Source organism: Phoca vitulina, unplaced genomic scaffold (genome assembly GCF_004348235.1).
Source record: "Phoca vitulina isolate PV1807 unplaced genomic scaffold, GSC_HSeal_1.0 scaffold2, whole genome shotgun sequence".
NCBI lineage: Eukaryota > Metazoa > Chordata > Mammalia > Carnivora > Phocidae > Phoca > Phoca vitulina.
In genome coordinates this window covers 86,067,329-86,087,404 of record NW_022589705.1, presented here as the reverse complement: position 1 = coordinate 86,087,404, position 20,076 = coordinate 86,067,329, and the positions used below count along the sequence as shown (strand labels likewise).

The window sequence follows — 20,076 nt, the reverse complement described above, 5'->3', positions numbered from 1 at the left end:
CCCAAGGTCTAACCCTTAGGAGACTGAGAAAGAATGGCTAGTGAAGTTGGAAGAAAATCAGAAAGATAGGCTGTCCTAGAAGGCAAGTGAAGAAAGTAAAGAAAGGAAGTAGAGGAGTCCTTGACTGTGTTAAATGCCCGTGAAAGACTAGCAAGTAAGTTAAGGACTATGAACGGACTACTAAAATTTACAACATGGAGGTCATCAGCAACACTGACAGGAAGAAGTAATCCGGGTAAGGTGGTTGAGAGTAAAGTGTGACAAAGTGGGTTTAAAAAAGTAGGAGGGGAGAGGAGTGCCTGGCAGGCTCAGTTAGTAGAGCATACAGCTGTCAGGAGCATCATCTCAGGGTTGTTGAGTTCAAGTCCCACATTGGGTGTAGAGCTTATCCAAGAAGAATAAATAAAATTAAAAAAAAAAAAAAAAAAGGGGCAGGAGGCGGAAGACTGTAGACAGCAAGTACAAATAACTCATACTTTAATACTGCATTTTTCTTGTTCTTTTGTTTGACCAAGTTTAAGTATGGCTAAATTGTCATGTTAACTGTATGTCAGGACTCCACTACAGTCAGAGGTAAAGAAAATCATTATGGTTTCACAGAAGTAAAAGGAAAAAGGGTTTCAAAAGAAAAAGTTACCATTATTAAGGTCATAGGAAAAGGTCTCCAGGTTTGTTACCATTTATGGGTTGGTAACCCGTCTATTGGACAAATTTTGTTTCAACATAAGATGATGACAGGAAATGTTTCTAAAGATGAGACATGGAGTGAAGTTACGCTGCTAGCAATCACCTGTCTCCTGTGAGTAGAATAGTATGGTAAGGAAAGAAAAAAGCTGGAAGATAATGTCTCCAGTCACCAGACAGTAAAGCGATAAACCTGAAATGTGTTTCCATCTTTAAATGCATCATACATATGCATTTCTAGCTCACAGCTCTGTCTGCGGTCATACTCAGGGTAGAAAAAGCACAAAAAAATCAGGATATTAATTTCAAACTTTGTGCTTCTATGATTCCTTTTGTACCATTTCACTGACTCTTTAATTGAGCACTCTGAAGATCACTAAGTGCTTTTCTGAAAATGTGGTGTCTGGGCTGAAACTTCAGCAATTCTAATTGCAATGCCTCAGTAATGCAAGTAAATACTGGTACTAAACAATATAGGACAATGTGCCTGCAAATAAAAATCACAGAAATGACTCCGGATTGAAGACAATTCTCCAAAAGTCATCATAACAAAGACCTCACATAAACACACTCAAAACACAAACTCTGTGAATTACAAATTTAAACAAATTAATATATCTGCACAAATCCACAAATTAGCACATGTGACAGTCTAAATGATCAGTCTAGATATTTTTAAGTAGTATTTTTTGGAAATGAATTACTACCAAAATTCTCCCACAATTCTACCTTAAATGTTTAAATGATAAAGATACTATGCTATATCTCTGTAGAGGTTTATAGAAACCTGAATTCTCTTACATTTCAAACTCTAAATAAAAAATAATGCAGGGGCGCCTGGGTGGCTCAGTCGTTAAGCATCTGCCTTCAGCTCAGGTCATGATCCCAGGGTCCTGGGATCGAGCCCCACATCGGGCTCCCTGCTCGGCGGGAAGCCTGCTTCTCCCTCTCCCACTCCCCCTGCTTGTGTTCCCTCTCTCGCTGTCTGTCAAATAAATAAATAAAATCTTTAAAAAAAAAAAAAAGCATACCAATCACCTCATACCAATTGAGAATAACTAATATCAAAAAATCAGAAAAACAGGGGCACCTGGGTGGCTCAGTCAGTTAAGTGTCTGCCTTCAGCTCAGGTCATGATCCCAGGGTCCTGGGATTGAGCCCCACATCGGGCTCCCTGCTCAGCGGAGAGCCTGCTTCTCCCTCTCCCTGCTGCTCTGCCTACTTGTGCTGTCAAATAAATAAATAAAATCTTTAAAAAAAAAAAATCAGAAAAACAGGGGTTGGCGAGGATATGGAAAAATTAGAACCCTTGTGCACTGCTGGTTGGAATGTAAAATGATATAGCTGCTGTGGAAAACAGCATGGCAGTTCCTCAAAAAAATAAAAACTAGAATTATCATATCATCTAGCAATTTCACTTCTGAGTATATATCCCAAAGAACTGAAAGCAGGGTTTTAAAGAGATGTTAGTATATCACTACTCATAAGCAGTATTATTCACAATGGTCAAAATGTGTAAGTCAACCCAACTGTTCATTTTTTTAAAAAGACTGATTGATTTATCAGAGGGGGGGGGGGGGGGGGGAGAGCATGCACACACACTAACAAGCAGGGGGAGCAGCACGCAGAGAGAGAAGCAGGCTCCCTGCCAAGCAAGGAGCCTGATGTGGATTTCGATCCCAGGACCCTGAGATCATGACCTGAGCTGAAGGCAGATGCTTAACCGACTGAGCCACCCACGGTGTCCCCAAATGTTCTCCTTCTTGAATATTTACTCTTTCTCCTTTCTCATGAGAAAAGGGCTAAGGCAGTAACACAGACATCCGTACTTTAAAGTCTACATCAACGGCTCATACCTGATGTCCACTCTAAGTTTAGGGTAATACTGAGACACATATTTCCTGATGAGACTGTAAGAAGCTTCTTTAGGTTCACAAAGGCGAGTAAAGGCCAATGGGAGGATATCCTCCAACTTTACTTGTGGTTCTGGATCCACTGCAGAGCTTCTGTTCTGAAATATAATATCAAAAATTATCATCAGTATAGAATATAGGGTTTTCTGTTCAAATGCTTCTCTATTCAACTCAAGGGCTTTCCTAAATTGACTGCCAAATCAACTAACTTGTAGAAAACTATCACTTTTTTCCACATTCAAATAAATATACCACAGGGGTATAATGGCATTTGTGTGGCAACTTATTTGAGATAACTTCAGATTGAGTTAAAATATGTATAAAAATGACAAGAGGAGCACCTGGGTGCCTCAGTCAGTTAAGCGTCCGACTCTTCATTTCGGCTCAGGTCACGATCTCAGGGTTGTGAGATCAAGCCCCAGATCGGGCTCTGCACTGGGTGTGGAGCTTGCTTAAGATTTCTCTCTCTCCCTCTGCCTCTGCCCCTCCCACTCAAAAAAAAAAAAAAAAAGGATAAGAAATGGTAGACTTTAATTAAAGATCCTAGTTTATTCTTAGCCTTCAATAACAAAGAATGAAAAGGATCATGCAGCACCAGAAAGCACCGTAAAAAAGTTCATTTCATTCAAAGTTTTAGGAAAAAAGTACAAAAATCTTTGGAGTTGCAAAAACACAGATGTAGAGCAATAGTCATGATTTCACTTACTGACATAGAGGAAATACTACACATTTCACTTTATTATTGTACAAATACTTCCCATAAATGAAATTATGTATCTCAAGGAGGAGAAGTATTAGTATGTACAAAAAAGAGAAGAGAAAAAAAGGAAAGAAAAGAAAAAGTCTCTAGGTGTAGTTTTGGGGTCTAATAATGGGTAAAGAGGTACTCATATGCCCCTTTTCAGACATTTCATTAAAAGCAGTAGAATTCGTACAGCTGCCCATAATTCAACTTATGGCAGTTAAGTGCATGGGCTCTGGGGCTGGAGTGCGTGGATTCACACACTGCCCGTTTTCTACTCCTTAGGGGGCCAGTAGTGAGCGAAGGCCTGAGCAGCAAGGCTGCACTCTGCACCCTGCCGGCACACAGTGAACACTCAACCAGTGCTGCTATTTTTAGTGGAAGAAGGAGTTTGACAGTGCTCAAACTGTGGTACAGACTTCTTACCTTTCTGTTTCTGGATTTCTGAGGTGTTTTTCTTGGTTTTTGGACCACAATAAAACTCCCAGAAGCACCTTTTCCTTTTACCTAAGGTAAATTAATTATAGTTACAATAACCAATATTTTAAAATTATTTTGGTATTAACATTTATAACTTTATACTAGTCCAAGCAAAGTACAAGGCATGGTGATACAAGAACTAATGTAAAGTGCTGTTCAACCCTTCAGAGAAAAAAGAACAATGGATAGACTGAAAGACTTGGGACCGAATCCTATTTATGGTACCCTCCAGCCATTCAATATTGGACAACCCCGTAAAGTCTCTGAGCTTTTGTTTCCCCATCTATGGAACTGGGACGGATGCTATTGTGATACCAGGTTAAATAATCTACAAGCGTTCCACCCCCAAAAAAAGTACCATGAAAGAAGGGACAATCTCTTGGGGAAAATGAGAAAACCTCTATCTTGAAAGGAAGATCATTCCTTGGCAAAAGTATACAGCCTGCTGATCTCAAACTACAGTGCTTCCCAGATCGCCCATTAGTGATTATTACTGCACATGGGAATAGTTATCTAATTAATTCTTAGCCACCCCATATGGTATGTGTAAGTCTTACCACATATTTCCACAGTTTACAAAGCACTTTCATAGAACTTTAAAGCTGATTGGCACTAACCTGAGTCCTCCACACCTTAGCTTTATTTGTGCTACTATGAATGTAGCAATCAAGCTGAAATGCTTTCAGCCTATAAACTGTTGTTTAAGCATCAAACTGAGGTCAGCCTACGAGGCAAGAATAGGTCATAAACTATATTTCACAAAAAAAAAAAAAAACCAACCAAACAAAAAAAAAACCCCATGAAGCCAGCTCATAAACTGTGCTGACATACACTATGATAGAGGACAAGTCTTTGGTTCTAATTACATTGGTTAGATAATACCTTTAAATCAGTGACTATTTTAAAGGCCATATAAATATCAGTTATACAACATTTTAAGAAAGCTGTAATGTTAGCTCCACAGCAGGAATCTGCTTTACTCACTGATGGGTCCCCAAGCACCTGGCACACAGGAACAATATATATTTGTGGAATGAAGTACTTGTTGAAAGTTCCTAATCAGAATTTAAATGCCTTAGTGGCACAGAATTCTGTATTAATCAAATTGTGCAGAAAGGTATGAAAGAAAAGGCAACAGGACTCTGGGAATACAGTTAACTATGTCCTTTGAACCATTTTTGCCAGTACCATGGGATCGTGGTAATTACTGGACCTCTGAAGAGGATTTAAGATAAAGTCCATTCCAACTTTAAATTTTTATGATTCTAAACAATATTTTGATGTACTATGCAAAATAACATGTGTTTATGCCTGAAATCATTACTGGTTTTAGTACTAGTCTCAATTTACTCAGGCTTCTCTGATGCTCCTAACAAGCTTTAATACTGTTAGGTTAAAGTGAACCTATTTACAAATACGTAACAGTAACAAGTCCAGTCACAAAACAGGCTTTAAAACTAACAAACACAAGACAAGAATAATTCTTTTTTGCTGCTGCAATAAATTGATTCCTTGACCCCACATCTTATTTTCAGAACTACATAATCTCAAGCATTAAGTGGCCCCCAAAGAAAATCCAATTATGGGGCACCTGGGTGGCTCAGTCGGTTAAGCATCTGACTCTTGATTTCAGCTCAGGTCATGATCTCAAGCCTTGTGTAGGGCTCAGCGCGGAGTCTGCTTAAGATTTTCTCCCTCTCTCTCTCTCTGCCCCTCCTGCCTCCCACCCCCAGCTCATGCACTCACGCTCTCTAAAAAAATAGATAAATAAAGAAATAAAATTTATAAAAGTACAAGGAGCACCAGAACCAAATTACACTATCATAATGCTTCTGCTCTCCAAAACAGTTAACTTATCAAAGATAACTGGCACACCTGTGATTCTGAAACCTAGTCTCAAATAATAAAACTAGGTGAAGCTTAAACATTTCATCATCATGTTAATTTACAAAAGACGACACAGAAAGCCTAAATATTATTGTGGACTTACAGTTAATACATGTTGAAATGATCTTATCCCCAATAATTGTTTAATACCTGTTTGATGACACCTCTATTTAATTCTCTTTTCAGTGCTTGTTTAAGGAGGTAGCCCCTTCTCTCCAGCTCCAGAGAAGGGTACTTATGAATAATATATTTTCGAATAGCAACCACTGATGCACCACTCTTCTGGAAGCATGCCTAGAAAACAGATTTACCAAACCATACACATTACTTTATACCAGCTGCTTTTCATTAGACAGAGAATCTGACACATATGTTTTCAAAATAAATTCTTTTGGAGGTGAACTTGACAAAAGATGATAAAAATGGCAGGGAGAATGAACAGTCTTTCAGGTAACTTCAGTTCATCATGGCTGTTGAGAAATACAGAAATAATCTTTTTGCAACAATAACTTAGTTGAAGACAGGCAAAGAGAAGATAAAACGTGAACATTCTGTGTGTCAAGGAAGAACTTCCTTCCATTTTAATTCTATTCTATATTTAAAAGACAGATCTCCAGCATTAAAATGAAGAAAACAGAACATTTCTATTACTATAGGATTATAGATCTGATTCATTTTCTGGAATGAGCTTTAAGCATACCAGGACCAATGTTCTCTGTAGGCTTTGTGTGAATGTCAGCAGAGAACATTAGCAAAGATAATCTCAATAAATGGCATAAAACTGGTTTACAGATGGCAAAATCTTAAGCAAAGTTCTGGGTAACGATGAGGGCATTCGATTGTGACTTAAAATGCCCTCTTTTGTTTCCATCCAATTTATCTATATGCCATTTGATTAATGACCATGGAAGACTTAAGTAGGTCATTAAGTCATAAAGGTGGCAAATTTTTTTCAAATGCTTTACATTTTGAAGCACACGTAAGGAGCATCTGTTATCTACCTAATGGGCTAGTCCACCAATTTTGTGTTGCCATTGTCTATAAACTGAACGTGGCACTTATTTATTCTCATTGGATAAAGACTTGATTGAATGTTATTTTACATACTTTGACAATAAAGAAAAATTGTACAACATAAAACAAAGTTGTGTTAATATGGTTGACTTATTTCAAGTATCTCTGATCTATTACAACCTATTAAAGTTTACTCCTGATTTTTTAAGAAAATACAAAGAAAATCGAGCAGAAAAGGACTCTCTAATGCTAAAGCAATTCTATGCTCCACCAAACTGACACTGAGATGGAAGTAGACATAAGGACTTCTGTTTATTCACAAAATGGTATCAATGATCTGTAATCATGATTTCTTACACTGCATGCAACACACACACACACACCCTCCCTTGTACAAATATGCACAATCAGATTCAAACTATTCTTTAGGCCTAATTATACTGTTCTAATTTTTTGTTTCACTATTTTAAAATTTTAGTCCCTTCTCCAACCTCACTGTAACCCTGCTCCTCGAAATCTAGGCTGAGAGGTCATGAAGTGAAATCCTGGAAGAAAGGCTATACAAAGAAAAGAGATCTCATTACAGTCAAGCTATCCAAACCAAGAAAGTTTTAAGGAGTTGAGAGCACTCTTGAAAGGAGTGCAGGGAGAGGTGTGAAGGCAAACCCTTTTCCAGTTTATGTCTCATTCTCAAATTCTGAAAATGACCACTAGGCTGCTCTCTCCTCTGTACACCACCCTGATTACATTGGTCTTTATTCCTCTTTCCCCAATTCTGACTGAGATCCTAGCAACAAGATCCCTAAAATGAGGGTGTCTTGTTAATTTGCATGATGAGATAAGAGGAGCTAGTGAGATTATCATATTATGCGAATTAGCAAGGTAAAAGTAACCAGGAAAACTTAAAAAAGGCAAGGTCAGATGATAAGATAACCTTAAAAATTAAAATAAGAAAGCTACGTGAGGACCCGTAAGCTAATGGGAGTCAGTGGATTACAGCAAAGTCAGAAAGCTGTGCAAGGAGAATTTTTGGTGATGAAGCAAAATAGTAAGGTTTCTAAGAGGGTTTCTTAGAGCTTAGGTGAGAAAGCTAGCTATTACCAGTATTAGACACTCAGCTTTGAAAATGGACCTAAAGACAGTGTATCTTTTTTAAAATAAAAATCCTCTATGCTATTCAGTTACTCTCAGTCACAATCAGACTTCATAAGGGCAGAGATGACCCTGTTTTATTCTCTGCTATATCCTTAGCAGGCTTACAGATACAGAGAAGTTAGTCCTTAAATGTTTGCTGAATGAATTAACAGGTTCAGCCTTCAAATAAATACTATATTTAACCAATAAACTGAGCAAAACAAAAAAAATCTGAAGTTAAAAATACTTGCTATAATAAATTTGAATTAAAAAATTAACAGTGCTCACCAAATGTGATTTTCTTATTAACAAAAACAACAGGAACTTCACAATGGCTTTCTTCTATTTAAGTATCTTTTAGGAAACAGAGCAAGATTTCTCATGTCTGGACAGGAATATGCCATTTTCAAATAACCCAAAGACGAACAAAATAGATCTAAGATGAACTGTTTGTAATAAAAACTTGCCTTAATGGCCTCAGTTAGGATTGCATCCATCTTGGGACGTGGGGAGGAAGCCATCGGTGTTTGTTTCTGGGCTCTGGCTAGCTGGCTGGCAGAAAGGGTAGCCCAGGAAGGTATTGTTTTTTTCACTTTCTTCTCCTTTTCTTTAGACTGATCTTTCTCACTTTAAAACAAATAATTGTTATTATGCAAAGTAAACTCTGCAGAAAGAGGTATAAAGTCAGAAAGAAGAATAGACAAGGAAAGGATAAAAATTAATGTTTTATTGCCACACTGAAGTGATACATAAAATGAGCAAATTTTCAAAAAATAAAACCTTTTTAAAAAATTGGATACTATAAATGAACCAGAAAGGTGTCTTCTCTTAGGTGCAGGAGAGAGGAGTCAGATAAATTACCACTGGTATGAAAGGCCAGCACACTAAAGAAATGAGAATTTTAAAACATATTCTAAAAACTACAACAGCTGTCATTTAGCACAGTGAAAAGAACTCAAGCTCTGAAGTTGGAAGACCTGGGTTTGGGTTTTTGCTCTAACATTTACTAGCTACATGACCTTGGCAGGTAACCTGAGTCTCAGTCTCCTCAGCTGTAAAATAGTAATCTAAGGCCAAATATTTTACAAGTTTGTTGCAAGAATTATGAGATTGTTTGAAAAAACAATTTTGTGAGCCATAAAGCATTACACAGATTGTATTCTAAATAATAATAATAGCACTCCATGCACCTAAAATACAGGGTAGCTGCTAAAAATTCCAGAGAACTTAAACCTACAAAGGATTCCCTGAGGACTACACCCAGAAAGTATAGTTATTACTAAGTCATTCTTTCATTTAAAAAATAATTCCTAACAATTTTGACCAACTATGAAAAGACTAGAATGCGACCAGCTGTCCTGCAAAAAAAACAAAACTTTAATTAAGAATTGCTGGGGCGCCTGGGTGGCTCAGTCAGTAAGTGTCTGCCTTTGGCTCAGGTCATGATCCCAGGGTCCTGGGATGGAGCCCCACAAAGGGCTCCCTGCTCGGCGGGGAGCCTGCTTATTCTTCTCCCTCTGCTCCTTCCCCACCCCTTGTGTGCTCTCTCAAATAATAAAATCTTTGAAAAAAAGAAAAAAGAAAAAAGAATTGCCACCACATTGTACAGATGACCAGTAGCAAATTTCACTTTCAGATTCATAAAGTCACCCTCCAAGTGATGAATACTTCATCATACACACACAGAGTTTTAGGTGATGCTGGCAATAGCTGTTATAGATTAATGTTTTCTAACATAAACATATAAAAACAACTCACAGAGGCAGGAATAAAATGGTGAAGTATTTCCCAGGTCAGATTTTTAGAGTCATGTTTCATTTTTTTTTTTTTAAGATTTTATTTATTTATTCATGAGACAGAGGGAGAGAGAGAGAGGCAGAGGGAGAGGGAGAAGCAGACTCCCTGCTAAGCAGGGAGCCCCATGCGGGACTTGATCCCAGGACCCCGGGATCATGACCTGAGCCGAAGGCAGACGCTTAGCCGACTGAGCCACCCAGGCGCCCCATGTTTCATTTCTTATTGAAATTATGTCAATGATTAAAATATCAGACACTCCCACAATGAATTCTAGCACAAAAAAAATTCCAAATGCAAGAGCAATGAATTTTGAGTTATTCAAACCACTATTATAATAACTACTACAAACTCTAATAGGCCTTACAACTACATAACAAACCCATTTCAAACAATAATTCTAAAAAGTAAATCCAAGTACACAGCAAGTATCTAGCATAAACCAATGTTAAAAAGCCGTAAAACAATCTGATCTACAGTCCTTTTACATAGTTTTCAATTATAAATAGCAAGAAGGCATAACTCCTTACTCCTTTTTGGTTTCCTCTGAGGACTTGTTCTCTTCCTTCTCTTCATTCTCAGCTTCTCCCTTTGGCTGCTCTGTCTCACTAGATGTAGCAGGTGGAGTTTCATTCTCTTGTTCTTCTACAGTAGAGACAGATTCCTCTGAACTTATGTCTGGTTCTAAAAAATCAGGTGAGCAGAATCGCATTAAGCAGATATATTAGAGACTGAGTCAATAAAAGGGTAAAAGTCTAATTTATTAAACAGAAAAGCCAAATGCTCCAATTGACAGATGTATTTTAAAATGAACAAATGACAATCAGTTGCAGTTTTCTTTCCTTTTTTAGTCCACTCAAATTGCCTATTCAATGGGTTGCTTATCCAGACCATTAGGTGATAAAAGGAGATGGACCAGACAATTACACAGAAAGAGAAACTCATTTTACCTCAAATCAAATCTCTTGCCCACTCTCTGCAATATTAATGATAAAATTCATAATTAAGAAATTAGCTATTTCAGGGGCGCCTGGGTGGCTCAGTTGTTAAGCATCTACCTTCAGCTCAGGTCATGATCCCAGGGTCCTGGGATCGAGCCCCGCATCAGGCTCCCTGCTCTGCGGGAAGCCTGCTTCTCCCTCTCCCACTCCCCCTGCTTGTGTCCCCTCTCTCGCTGTGTCTGTCAAATAAATAAAATCTTAAAGAAAAAAAAATTAGCTATTTCATAATTTAACAGACAAATCTTAGGAAAGGAATAAGTAACAGAAAATGAACACCTATTTTCCACGTTAAAGGACTGGGGCAAGAGCAGAAATCTGAGAGGGGGAATAGTGAGGTCTGCAGTTGCTAATCTGTGTCTTTTCTCAGCATGTCTCTTTGGAGCAGTTACTACAAAACACAGTACCCTAGATTTGGTTAAGTAGGGACTTCAAAGAAAAAGACTCCCCAGTGGCAAAACTTAGGCAAAAAAATAAAAGTATAGGCTTGAAGAGTTTGGTCATTTAAATTATGTGAACAGGTGCCTGGGTGGCTCAGTCGGTTAAGCGTCTGCCTTCGGCTTGGGTCATGATCCCAGGGTCCTGGGATCGAGTCCCACATCGGGCTCCCTGCTCCGCGGGAAGCCTGCTTCTCCCTCTCCCACTCCCCCTGCTTATGTTCCCTCTCTCACTGTCTCTCTCTCTCTCTGTCAAATAAACAAAATCTTTAAAAAAAAAATAAATGTGAACAAATTACTATCATGATGAAAACTTCTAAGAGAACAAAAAAATGCCACTTCCTTCTTATAACCAAAACACATATATACAGTTCTAAAGGAATTTCTAATTTTCAACAAATTAAAATTCTAAACCATGAACTTCAGGACAGTCAACTATCATTTGTTGATCTCATCCTAGATTATGCCCTTCAACCAGACTTGCATATAAGTTGAAAATCCTCACATACAGGTTTAGCCAAAATTGAAGAGTCAGACACACCTGGATTCAAGTTCAGTCCTTATAACTTTCTAGCTTGCTATCTTAGGGCAAGTTCTTGGATATCTCCAAGTTTCAGTAATCTCACCTCACAGATTTATCATGGGTATTGTATAAAATGCTTTATAGGTACACTTGCAATCTTTGGCCTCTCCTGCTGCTTCTAGAACTATTTCACAAAGTATTAAAGCTAGAACTTCATTGTAACAATGGTATCTGGTGACTCAGATAATTACTGTTAGATGTATTTTTTTAATCACATACGTATCTTTTACTGTCCCTCACCCCACCAACTTGATTTAACTCCTGCATGAGTAAGAACTTATTAGTAGTCATTATGTTTACTTCTACATTGCCTTATTCTAAAACGGATGAAAAAAACCGTTTACTGGGTTTTACTCTTAGAGCTATAAATTCAATTTCATATTATTTTCTCAAGAATAACTGCTTAGGGGCGCCTGGGTGGCTCAGTCATTAAGCGTCTGCCTTCGGCTCAGGTCATGATCCCAGGATCCTGGGATCGAGCCCCACATTGGTCTCCCTGCTCAGCGGGAAGCCTGCTTCTCCCTCTCCCACTCCCCCTGCTTGTGTTCCCTCTCTTGTTGTCTCTCTGTCAAATAAATAAAATCTTTAAAAAAAAAAAAAAAAGTAACTGTTTAATAGTTGATGGATTAATAAAGGTGCAGTAATTCAACAGACACTGAGTATACAGTATGTATAAGACACTGTTTCCAACTCATTAAACTATCGCGTCTGTCCTGTGAAATGCAGGATTTATAAAATCTAAAGTATGAGTGAAGTCAAATTATTTTTATATACAAAATACTATAATGGGAGATTACACACAGAACTTGTGAAGTGACTTACTGACCCTTTCTAAATTCCTGGCTGACTTTTCCAATACCTGAACTCTCTGCATGTATTCTGAAAACTGATGTGATTAGTGATTTAGTGGCTTTAGCTGACTGTAAAGCAAATGGCAGCTTAAGATGGGCCATAAAGTGGCTATCACAGTGCTGGACAAAATAACCAACGTCACCTCGCCAGCACCTCTCATTTTTTCATATGCTGATTCCCATGTCTCCTAAGTACCTCAGGCTAGTGTACCCAAGTTGTTTGTGCTATTCATCTGAGTATTTTGAAACAAAACCCAGGTTCAGCTGGAAGAGTATATTCCTGCTGCACCAAGGGATAAAGGCAACAGGGTGCACATATTTTTTATTCCTAATCTGCGCTGGTCAGCAAATACTTAGTTCTAATAGCCACAACAGGGACAGCACCATGTGCTCATCCCTGGCAAACTGAAGATGAAAGGCAAGGGAGAAAGGGGAAAAGGATAAGGAAAGAAAGAAAAAGGTCACAAGAAGAAAAAGAAAAACAAGGAAAAGGAGATGCCATAAAGGAGCACTATTACCTAGGTTGATGGTTCTACATTTTTCTTGATTCATTATGTTCCCAACTCTGTATGGCCAATCTTCTCTCCAACAACACCAAATACAAACCAATACTTTGATTGCCCATTTGTTCCCTTAAGGCCTCATGATGATTTCTGGGTGACCCTGCACTGTCTGTCTTGAAGGCTCAAGACCCCCATTCCTCCACAGTCTTCATCCCCATGACACAGTATGGCCAGAAGTTACTCTTTGACGGTTCCTGTTCTCGCCAACTATTTTCTTTTTAATTCCAAGAACATGAAATTTTCACCTTCTAAAAATCTTTAGAGACAAGATGAAATTCTTACTTTGCTCATTTTGATCTGGAAATGACATATCCATAGGTACCACTTCTCTCTTTCAATGTCCCCCCAAAACAACCATGAAAAAAGAACAATTAAGTTCAAAGGAATTAATGGGATACTCCAAACTGGAATAGAAACTTTTGCCATTTTAAGTTGTCTACTGCTTTACTTTACCTGGCTTTTCTTCCTCCCCTTCAGCAAGCTTGCTTTTGGGAGGAGCTTCCCGCGTAGAATTTACAGTTCGACGAATCGGCATGGTGCTATCTTCTACCTTCTAAGAAAAAAGACAGCCATAATCACACATGCATAAGAAAAATTCTCTTTTTTCTCTTTCTCAAGGGGCCTAACTGGGTGTTAGAAGATGTAGGAGAATTCTTCAAGTCGACTCCAGGATCTGATGCAAATTACTTTTAACAAGTTTTGTTGAAGTAATAAATATGATTTTTTAAAAAATACTTTTCAAAATATTTTATTTTAGCTAGAATTTCAAATGGAAACAGGTAATTATACTTGATTTGGAATAAATTTAGAAGGTTGGAGGTTTTCTCAGGAATTTGAGGGGAAAGGGAAGATGAAAAGAATTTTGTATGTTTGATTTTTTCAGATTCACAACCCAGAACTCCCCAAAGTAAGGAAAGGAACATGTACCAAGAAGGACCCAGCAGGGCCTGAAGTCAGGGACTGATCCAAGAGTGAGCTTCAAGAATGTGTCAGCCCCTACCTCACCTAACTTGTCCGCGTGGATCAGCTGAGCTCCTACTATAAGTGGGAGTGCCTTAGGATGGACGAGTTCACCTTGAGACGTATCAGTCGCCATTTAAAATAATTTCTAGGCCCGAGTACAGGTTACACTCTGAAGCCTCTGCTGTTAACCACAAGGATTTTTCCTAATGGTTTCAGTGTGGTGAAGAGTCAACCTAAAGCACAGAAAAGACCTGGTGTGAAGATTAACAGAAACAAAACTAAACTAAATGTCTAAATTTAATACACATCCAAAGGGGAAAAAATTAACTATAAAACTTATAGTTAAGTGACAGATGACTTGATCAGTTATCATTCAGAAAGATAAAATCAACTATCAAAATACAGACTACGTAAAGCAGCCACTAAGACAAACGCACAAGCCACAGCAGCTGTTGCACCTGCCACGTGAACAAAGGCAACAAGGACAAGAAAGCTCCTAAGGAACCTAACCCCATTCCCCTCCGGCTACCATCAGGAACTTAGAAAGGACAGAATAAGGAGACTAAGGAACAGTTTAGTCAAATGTTTACTCAATTACTGAAGAGAGAAGGTTTTTGTTGTTATTGTTCTCAAACGGATCAGGAAAATTATCGGCAACCTTGACTTCATCTCCATTAGATAAGTAATCCAAGGGCAAAAATCCTGCTGAAGAACGTGATACTCTAAGAGCCTCCAGACCTAGAGAAGCAAATTTAGACCGTCACCTAGGAGAAGAGAAGTATGCTTCCAAGACCTTATTTGTTATTTTTAAAGTAGGCAAAACTAGCACAGAAGAAAGAACATAATTAAATATTCAAAGATAAAACCCATGTAGTCACTCAAATTTACCTGATCATTAATACTCTCTGCCCTCAAAAAAAAATCTCATCTGGGACTCAATGACATTTTATAATAAAAATCTCTCCAAAATATAAGAAAATGATCATTTGAGTGTTTAGATCTTTGTGCTAATGAACATTAACAAAGAGCTGGGGAATAGCAGACTAGTCATTCAACCTCTACTTTAAGCTCTGACCCTGTCTAGGAATTCAAGAGCTTTCAATTTGTCAGGTAATAGTCCCAAGCTACAACAACTAGGATAAATCCAAAAAACCGAAACATAGAGAATGCTTTCACATTTACAGGGAAAATCTTTTTATGGGAACCCCAAGAGCAATGCCAGACTTGTGAACTGTCAATCAGCTGCAAGCAAAGGCAGCTGATAGAATTCAAGATGCACTAAAACTTATTATCAAGAGTAAATTAGTAATATTCATGAATATTTTAAAAATTATGTTATAAAAACTACTTAAAATGTTCACATAGCAATTCACTTCAAAGAATTACAAAATACAGAAGTAAAAATAATTGTTTTTTGATCTGTGAAAAGAGGGCCACGATGGGCTTAAGAACACTATTTAGGCTTGTGAAACCTAAAAGTCTATCTTGGAATAATTTGAATACAAAAACCTGCTCATTCATGCAACCAGCACTTACATAGTAATATATTTTCTTGAACAATTAAAAAAAAAACTAAGCAAATCTGCTGCTCTTTTCACACGTGAACCCTGTAGAGAAGTAAACCACCACAATCAGGTTATTCTTGGTAAAGTGATACGGCTAATGAATTCATCTTTCTTAACCCACAGTAACACTAGCTACGTTGAAAATGCTACTGTGAAGTCAACAAAAACCTTCAGGAGTCTCTGTTCATAGGATATCTTGAAAAAATATTTTCCCTGTAAACACAATACTGAAAAGAGTATCAAAACCTTTCCAGTCTACTATATTCATTAATTACTCAAAACTAAAACAAATGAGTTAAAAGGGGAGGGGGCACGCAAAGGAAGCTACTACTAATGCCAATGTGATGAAACTAAAATCAGGGCAGCAAGTACATGGTCCATAAAGACATTAGACATCATTAACCCAAGGACAAGAATGATAGTTTAAATTAGGCCGGGTAAGAAGCATGCCCAGGTTGGAATTAAAAAAAAAAAAAAAAAAATGGTGGTTTGCCCATCTTCCTGGCTGCATCCACCAAAAATGTAAATCCTGACACTCTGCTGCTTAAAACCTCCCAATTACCATCCCCCTATTTTACTAATCTCACCTCCTACTACTTTACCCATCACTCTACTCTCTCGACTCCAAACACAAAGACCTTTTGGCCCTGGCACTGTGCTCTCCTCATCCCTGCCTCAGGGTGTTTGTACTTGCTGTTCTCTTAAACTAAAACACTCTTTTCCTACACACTTCAATCAGGTTTCTGCTCAATGTCACGCCCCTCAGAAAGGCCTCCCGTCCTTCTCATTCTTCGGGTTTCTTTAGCATTTAATACCAACTGAAAGTCAAAATATGTGTTTACTTGTTTATTATGTCTCTCTCTCAAATGCACCCAGAGCACTAAAAGGGCTAGGACCTTTAATTCACACTGTACTCGTAGCACCTAGAACAGTGTCCAACACATAATGTGTTGGGACAAATTTGGGGGAAAAAAAGTTAAATGAACAATGCCATCTAATTACTTATTACTATATTTAGTGTACGTGAAGAACACTTAAAAAAAGGAACCCAAAGTTATTTGGGATAAATATTAAGAAATGTTTGCCTCAGAGGCACCAGGCTGGCTCAGTTTGTAAAATACAACTCTTGATCTTGGGGTCATGGGTTTGAGCCCCACACTGGGCACAGAGTTTACTTTAAAATAAAAATGTTTGCCTCAGCTCTGAATTTCCTTGGTTAAGGGTCATGGAACTTAAAGCTTCAGTCTGGGGGCGCCTGGGTGGCTCAGTCATTAAGCGTCTGCCTTCGGCTCCAGTCATGATCCCATGGCCCTGGGATCGAGCCCCGCATCAGGCTCCCTGCTCCGTGGGAAGCCTGCTTCTCCCTCTCCCACTCCCCCTGCTTGTGTTCCCTCTCTTTCTGTGTCTCTCTCTGTCAAATATATAAATAAAATCTTAAAAAATAAAAAAAAAAGCTTCAGTCTATAATTCTTTTTAACAGGTTGGCTAATGAGTTACTTAATATGTTCAATGTTCATTACAGAGCTAACAAAACCATATGGATGGTTAACTCACACTGCCTTATCATCACCATGTACCTATTAATTTAACTTTTTGTGGCTGTACTTTTGAATCAGACTTTTAGGCTACCATGCTTATTCCCCAGCAGAGAGATTATCCAGCTGGTTCACTGATGCATACTTGGTGCCTAAGAACACCCAAGGCATAGAACAGGTGCTCAACAAATGTTTGTTAAATGAAAGGATGATGAATAGATGGAAAAAGTTTTCCAGCTAGGTTCTTTTATGTGCCAAAACCAATCTGAGTTTACCTGTGGTTTATGTGGTCCTCCTGTGGTCTCCAATCTGGGTTTGTTTTTTTTTTTAACGTTAGATTAACTATACAAAGAGGTGCCTTTGTAAAAGGAAATTCTAAATTGTTTTTAATTTAATGCAAGCAATAAAAAAAGGTGATAAAGTCTAGAATTCCAGAGTTTTTATTTCTCTCTACATTATGAGAAAGCAATAGAAAAATTAGTAGGAGGTTAACAAGGTTAGTAGTAGTAGTAGTTTTTTGATATCCTTGAAGATATGCATTTTAGGGAAAGTACTATTATTTCATATTTTACCATAAAATGTGTGCAGTGTTATAAATTACAAAATCATCAGCTACATGCACAAAATATATCAAAATGTTCGCAACCTCAAGTCTTTCACTATATTCAGACTTAATAGTAATGTCACAAAAAGCATGCCGGTAATTTGCTGGCAACTTTCCCCCACCCACTTTTACACTTAAACAAATCAGTATGTACCTAATTACCTTGGGAATAGATGGTATGTATGGACACTACATGGCCCCCCCTGAAAAACACAATCACAACCTAACTGCCTAAACAGTTATGATTTTCATCTATCTGTAACAGTTCAGGATACTTCCTCCAACTTTCTGCCCTCAGTCGTCCAAGTCAGTTTAAAAACGCAGCCAAACCAAAAACAAAACAAAAAACAAAATAGATCTTTAAAATGTTACTTCTACTTTGAAACATAGTAAACTGAACTTTTCAAAAGAGCAATAAAAACTTAAAAGAGCTCAGAGCAGTTTCATGCCCATGCCAGATAAAACAAAATCAAAGTATCTTCCAAAATAGAACCAGTCACGTCTAATTTCACTCTAAGACACGAGAGCTGCCTAACAAGTCCCAGGCGAATTCCTAGACGTATTTCTAACTGGATTCTCACTTTGCGGTGTAATGAAAAGTCAGGAAGCATAATAAACAACAGAGAGAATTTAGAATTTGTACGCTGAAGGGGCAATCAAGTTCACCTTGTCCAGTCCTCCGTGCAGGAGAGAATACTGCCCCCAAAAGGTTAAGTGACCCGTCCTCGGGCACAGACAGTGGCCAATTCGGTATCAAAACTCAGATCTGAGGCTCTCACTTCAGCACTCCTGCCACCTCTTGACAAACGCTCATATTCACGAGTTCGACTTTTTTAATTAAAACCACACCTTCTAAGGTGCGGTGAGCGACAAGCTCTGGGCATGCCAGACGGGAAAACGAAAAGCTCAGGCCCGCATGGCAGGAGCAGCAGGAGCAGCAGCAGCTCGGAAACGCCCGCCCAGACCGCGGAGAGGCACACGGGGAACAGCGCAGCCGAGACAAAGAGGCAGGGAGCGGCCGGTGCGGGGCGCGAGCAGAGGCGGGGCAGCGCGGGGCCAAGAGGAAGGCAGCGCGGCAGATGACAGGAGGGCTCAGAGGCGGCGGACACCGAGGAGCTGCGGCGCGGGCTCCGCGCGGCCGGCAGCTCGGGACGCGGGGCTCGCGCTCGGGGATGCACGCGGCCGAGGCCGACACCACGACCCCGGCAGCGGTCGCCCGCGCGACACAAGAAGCGGCGGACCGCGAGCACTAGCGCTCCGCGCACTCACCACTGGGAGCTCCGTAATGGCGGCGGCGGGGGCGGAGAAGCCGGGGGGCGGGCCCGCCGCAGCCAGTCACCGCCGCCGGCATCTTTCGAACCCGCTCCAAAAACCGCTGAGGGAGTGGGGCGGCGGGGGGAGGGGAGGGCGGGGGCGGCGGCGGGGTCCGCCTCGGGCCTCGGGAGCATGCGCAAGGCCTCAGCCAATCGGAGCGCAGCGGGAGGACGCTGGCGCAGGCGCGCTGGGACGCAGGGCCCTGGACCAGGGAAGAGCTACCCCCTCCTCCCACCTCAGTCCAAACAAAACAAGGGCGGGAGCGCGCGCGCCAGAGGGCCCCGGAGGAGGCGTCAACGAGAGGGGCAGGGGGCTAGGTCGCAGGGGAGAGGGGAGGGAGGGCGGAGCGGCCGGGAGAGGCAGACAAAAGGCACCACCTCCGGGGACCCGAGCGCCCCGCCCCCTCCACTCTGGGAGCGGCGTCGGCGCCCCGGGCGAGCGGCCTCGACCACTCGCCTTCGGGGTCCAGCGAGCCCGCGCCCACTCCCCGCCCGCCCGTTCCGTCCTGCGTTACCTCTGCGCTCCCCCCTTCCTGGCGCCCGCGTTCCGCACGGCCTCTCGGCGCCGTTCCCTCTGCCGCTCGTCGTCTCCGCCGCCGCTGTCCTCCAGGCCCAGCCGCCCAGCTCTGCCGCCCCGCCCCCCTGCCCGCGGCCCCGCGCGCGCGCGCGCGCACTCCCGCGCCGGCCCCGCCCCCGCGCGCGACTGCGATCGCGCCCCCAGCCCGCGGGAGCCGAGGGAACGCGCGCGACTTGCCTCCCCGGCCGGGTGCGCAACAACGTGAGAGGGCGCTCGGGGGCGGGAGGACGCCCGGGAGGGGGCCGTGCGTCCGCCCACACTTCCCCCGGGTACTGCCCGGTGGTGCCCGTTAGCTTGGGTGCGGTTTCGTTTTCCTCGGAGGAGCACGCTTTTCGCTCCCTTCCCTTTCGCTACTCTCTAGTTCGGTCCCCGGTCTGAAGCGGGGTCCGCGGTCTGTCCGCTTTGGAGATGCGTCTGTCTTTTAGAGGGGCTGGCGTCT

General features: G+C 40.8%; 1 protein-coding gene across 5 annotated transcripts in view; it reads right to left on the bottom strand.

Moving 5' to 3' along the window:
• Positions 1-19,703, bottom strand: part of HP1BP3 (heterochromatin protein 1 binding protein 3) — a 36,517-nt gene extending 16,814 nt beyond the window's left edge. Inside the window, exons 1-8 of one of the 5 annotated variants that reach the window (XM_032392010.1) lie at positions 19,576-19,703; positions 14,081-14,276; positions 13,534-13,633; positions 10,179-10,332; positions 8,322-8,481; positions 5,857-6,000; positions 3,766-3,846; positions 2,541-2,695 (exon numbers count right to left, since the gene is read on the bottom strand). In XM_032392010.1, coding sequence (XP_032247901.1) covers positions 2,541-2,695; positions 3,766-3,846; positions 5,857-6,000; positions 8,322-8,481; positions 10,179-10,332; positions 13,534-13,633; positions 14,081-14,176 — 890 coding nt within the window. In that variant the 5' untranslated portion in view covers positions 14,177-14,276; positions 19,576-19,703. Of the gene's footprint in view, positions 1-2,540; positions 2,696-3,765; positions 3,847-5,856; positions 6,001-8,321; positions 8,482-10,178; positions 10,333-13,533; positions 13,634-14,080; positions 14,277-14,633; positions 16,685-19,016; positions 19,090-19,575 lie in introns of those variants that run through there. The other 4 variants (XM_032392027.1, XM_032392020.1, XM_032392036.1 and 1 more) reach the window with 4 other exon arrangements.
• Positions 19,704-20,076: the final 373 nt, after the last annotated feature.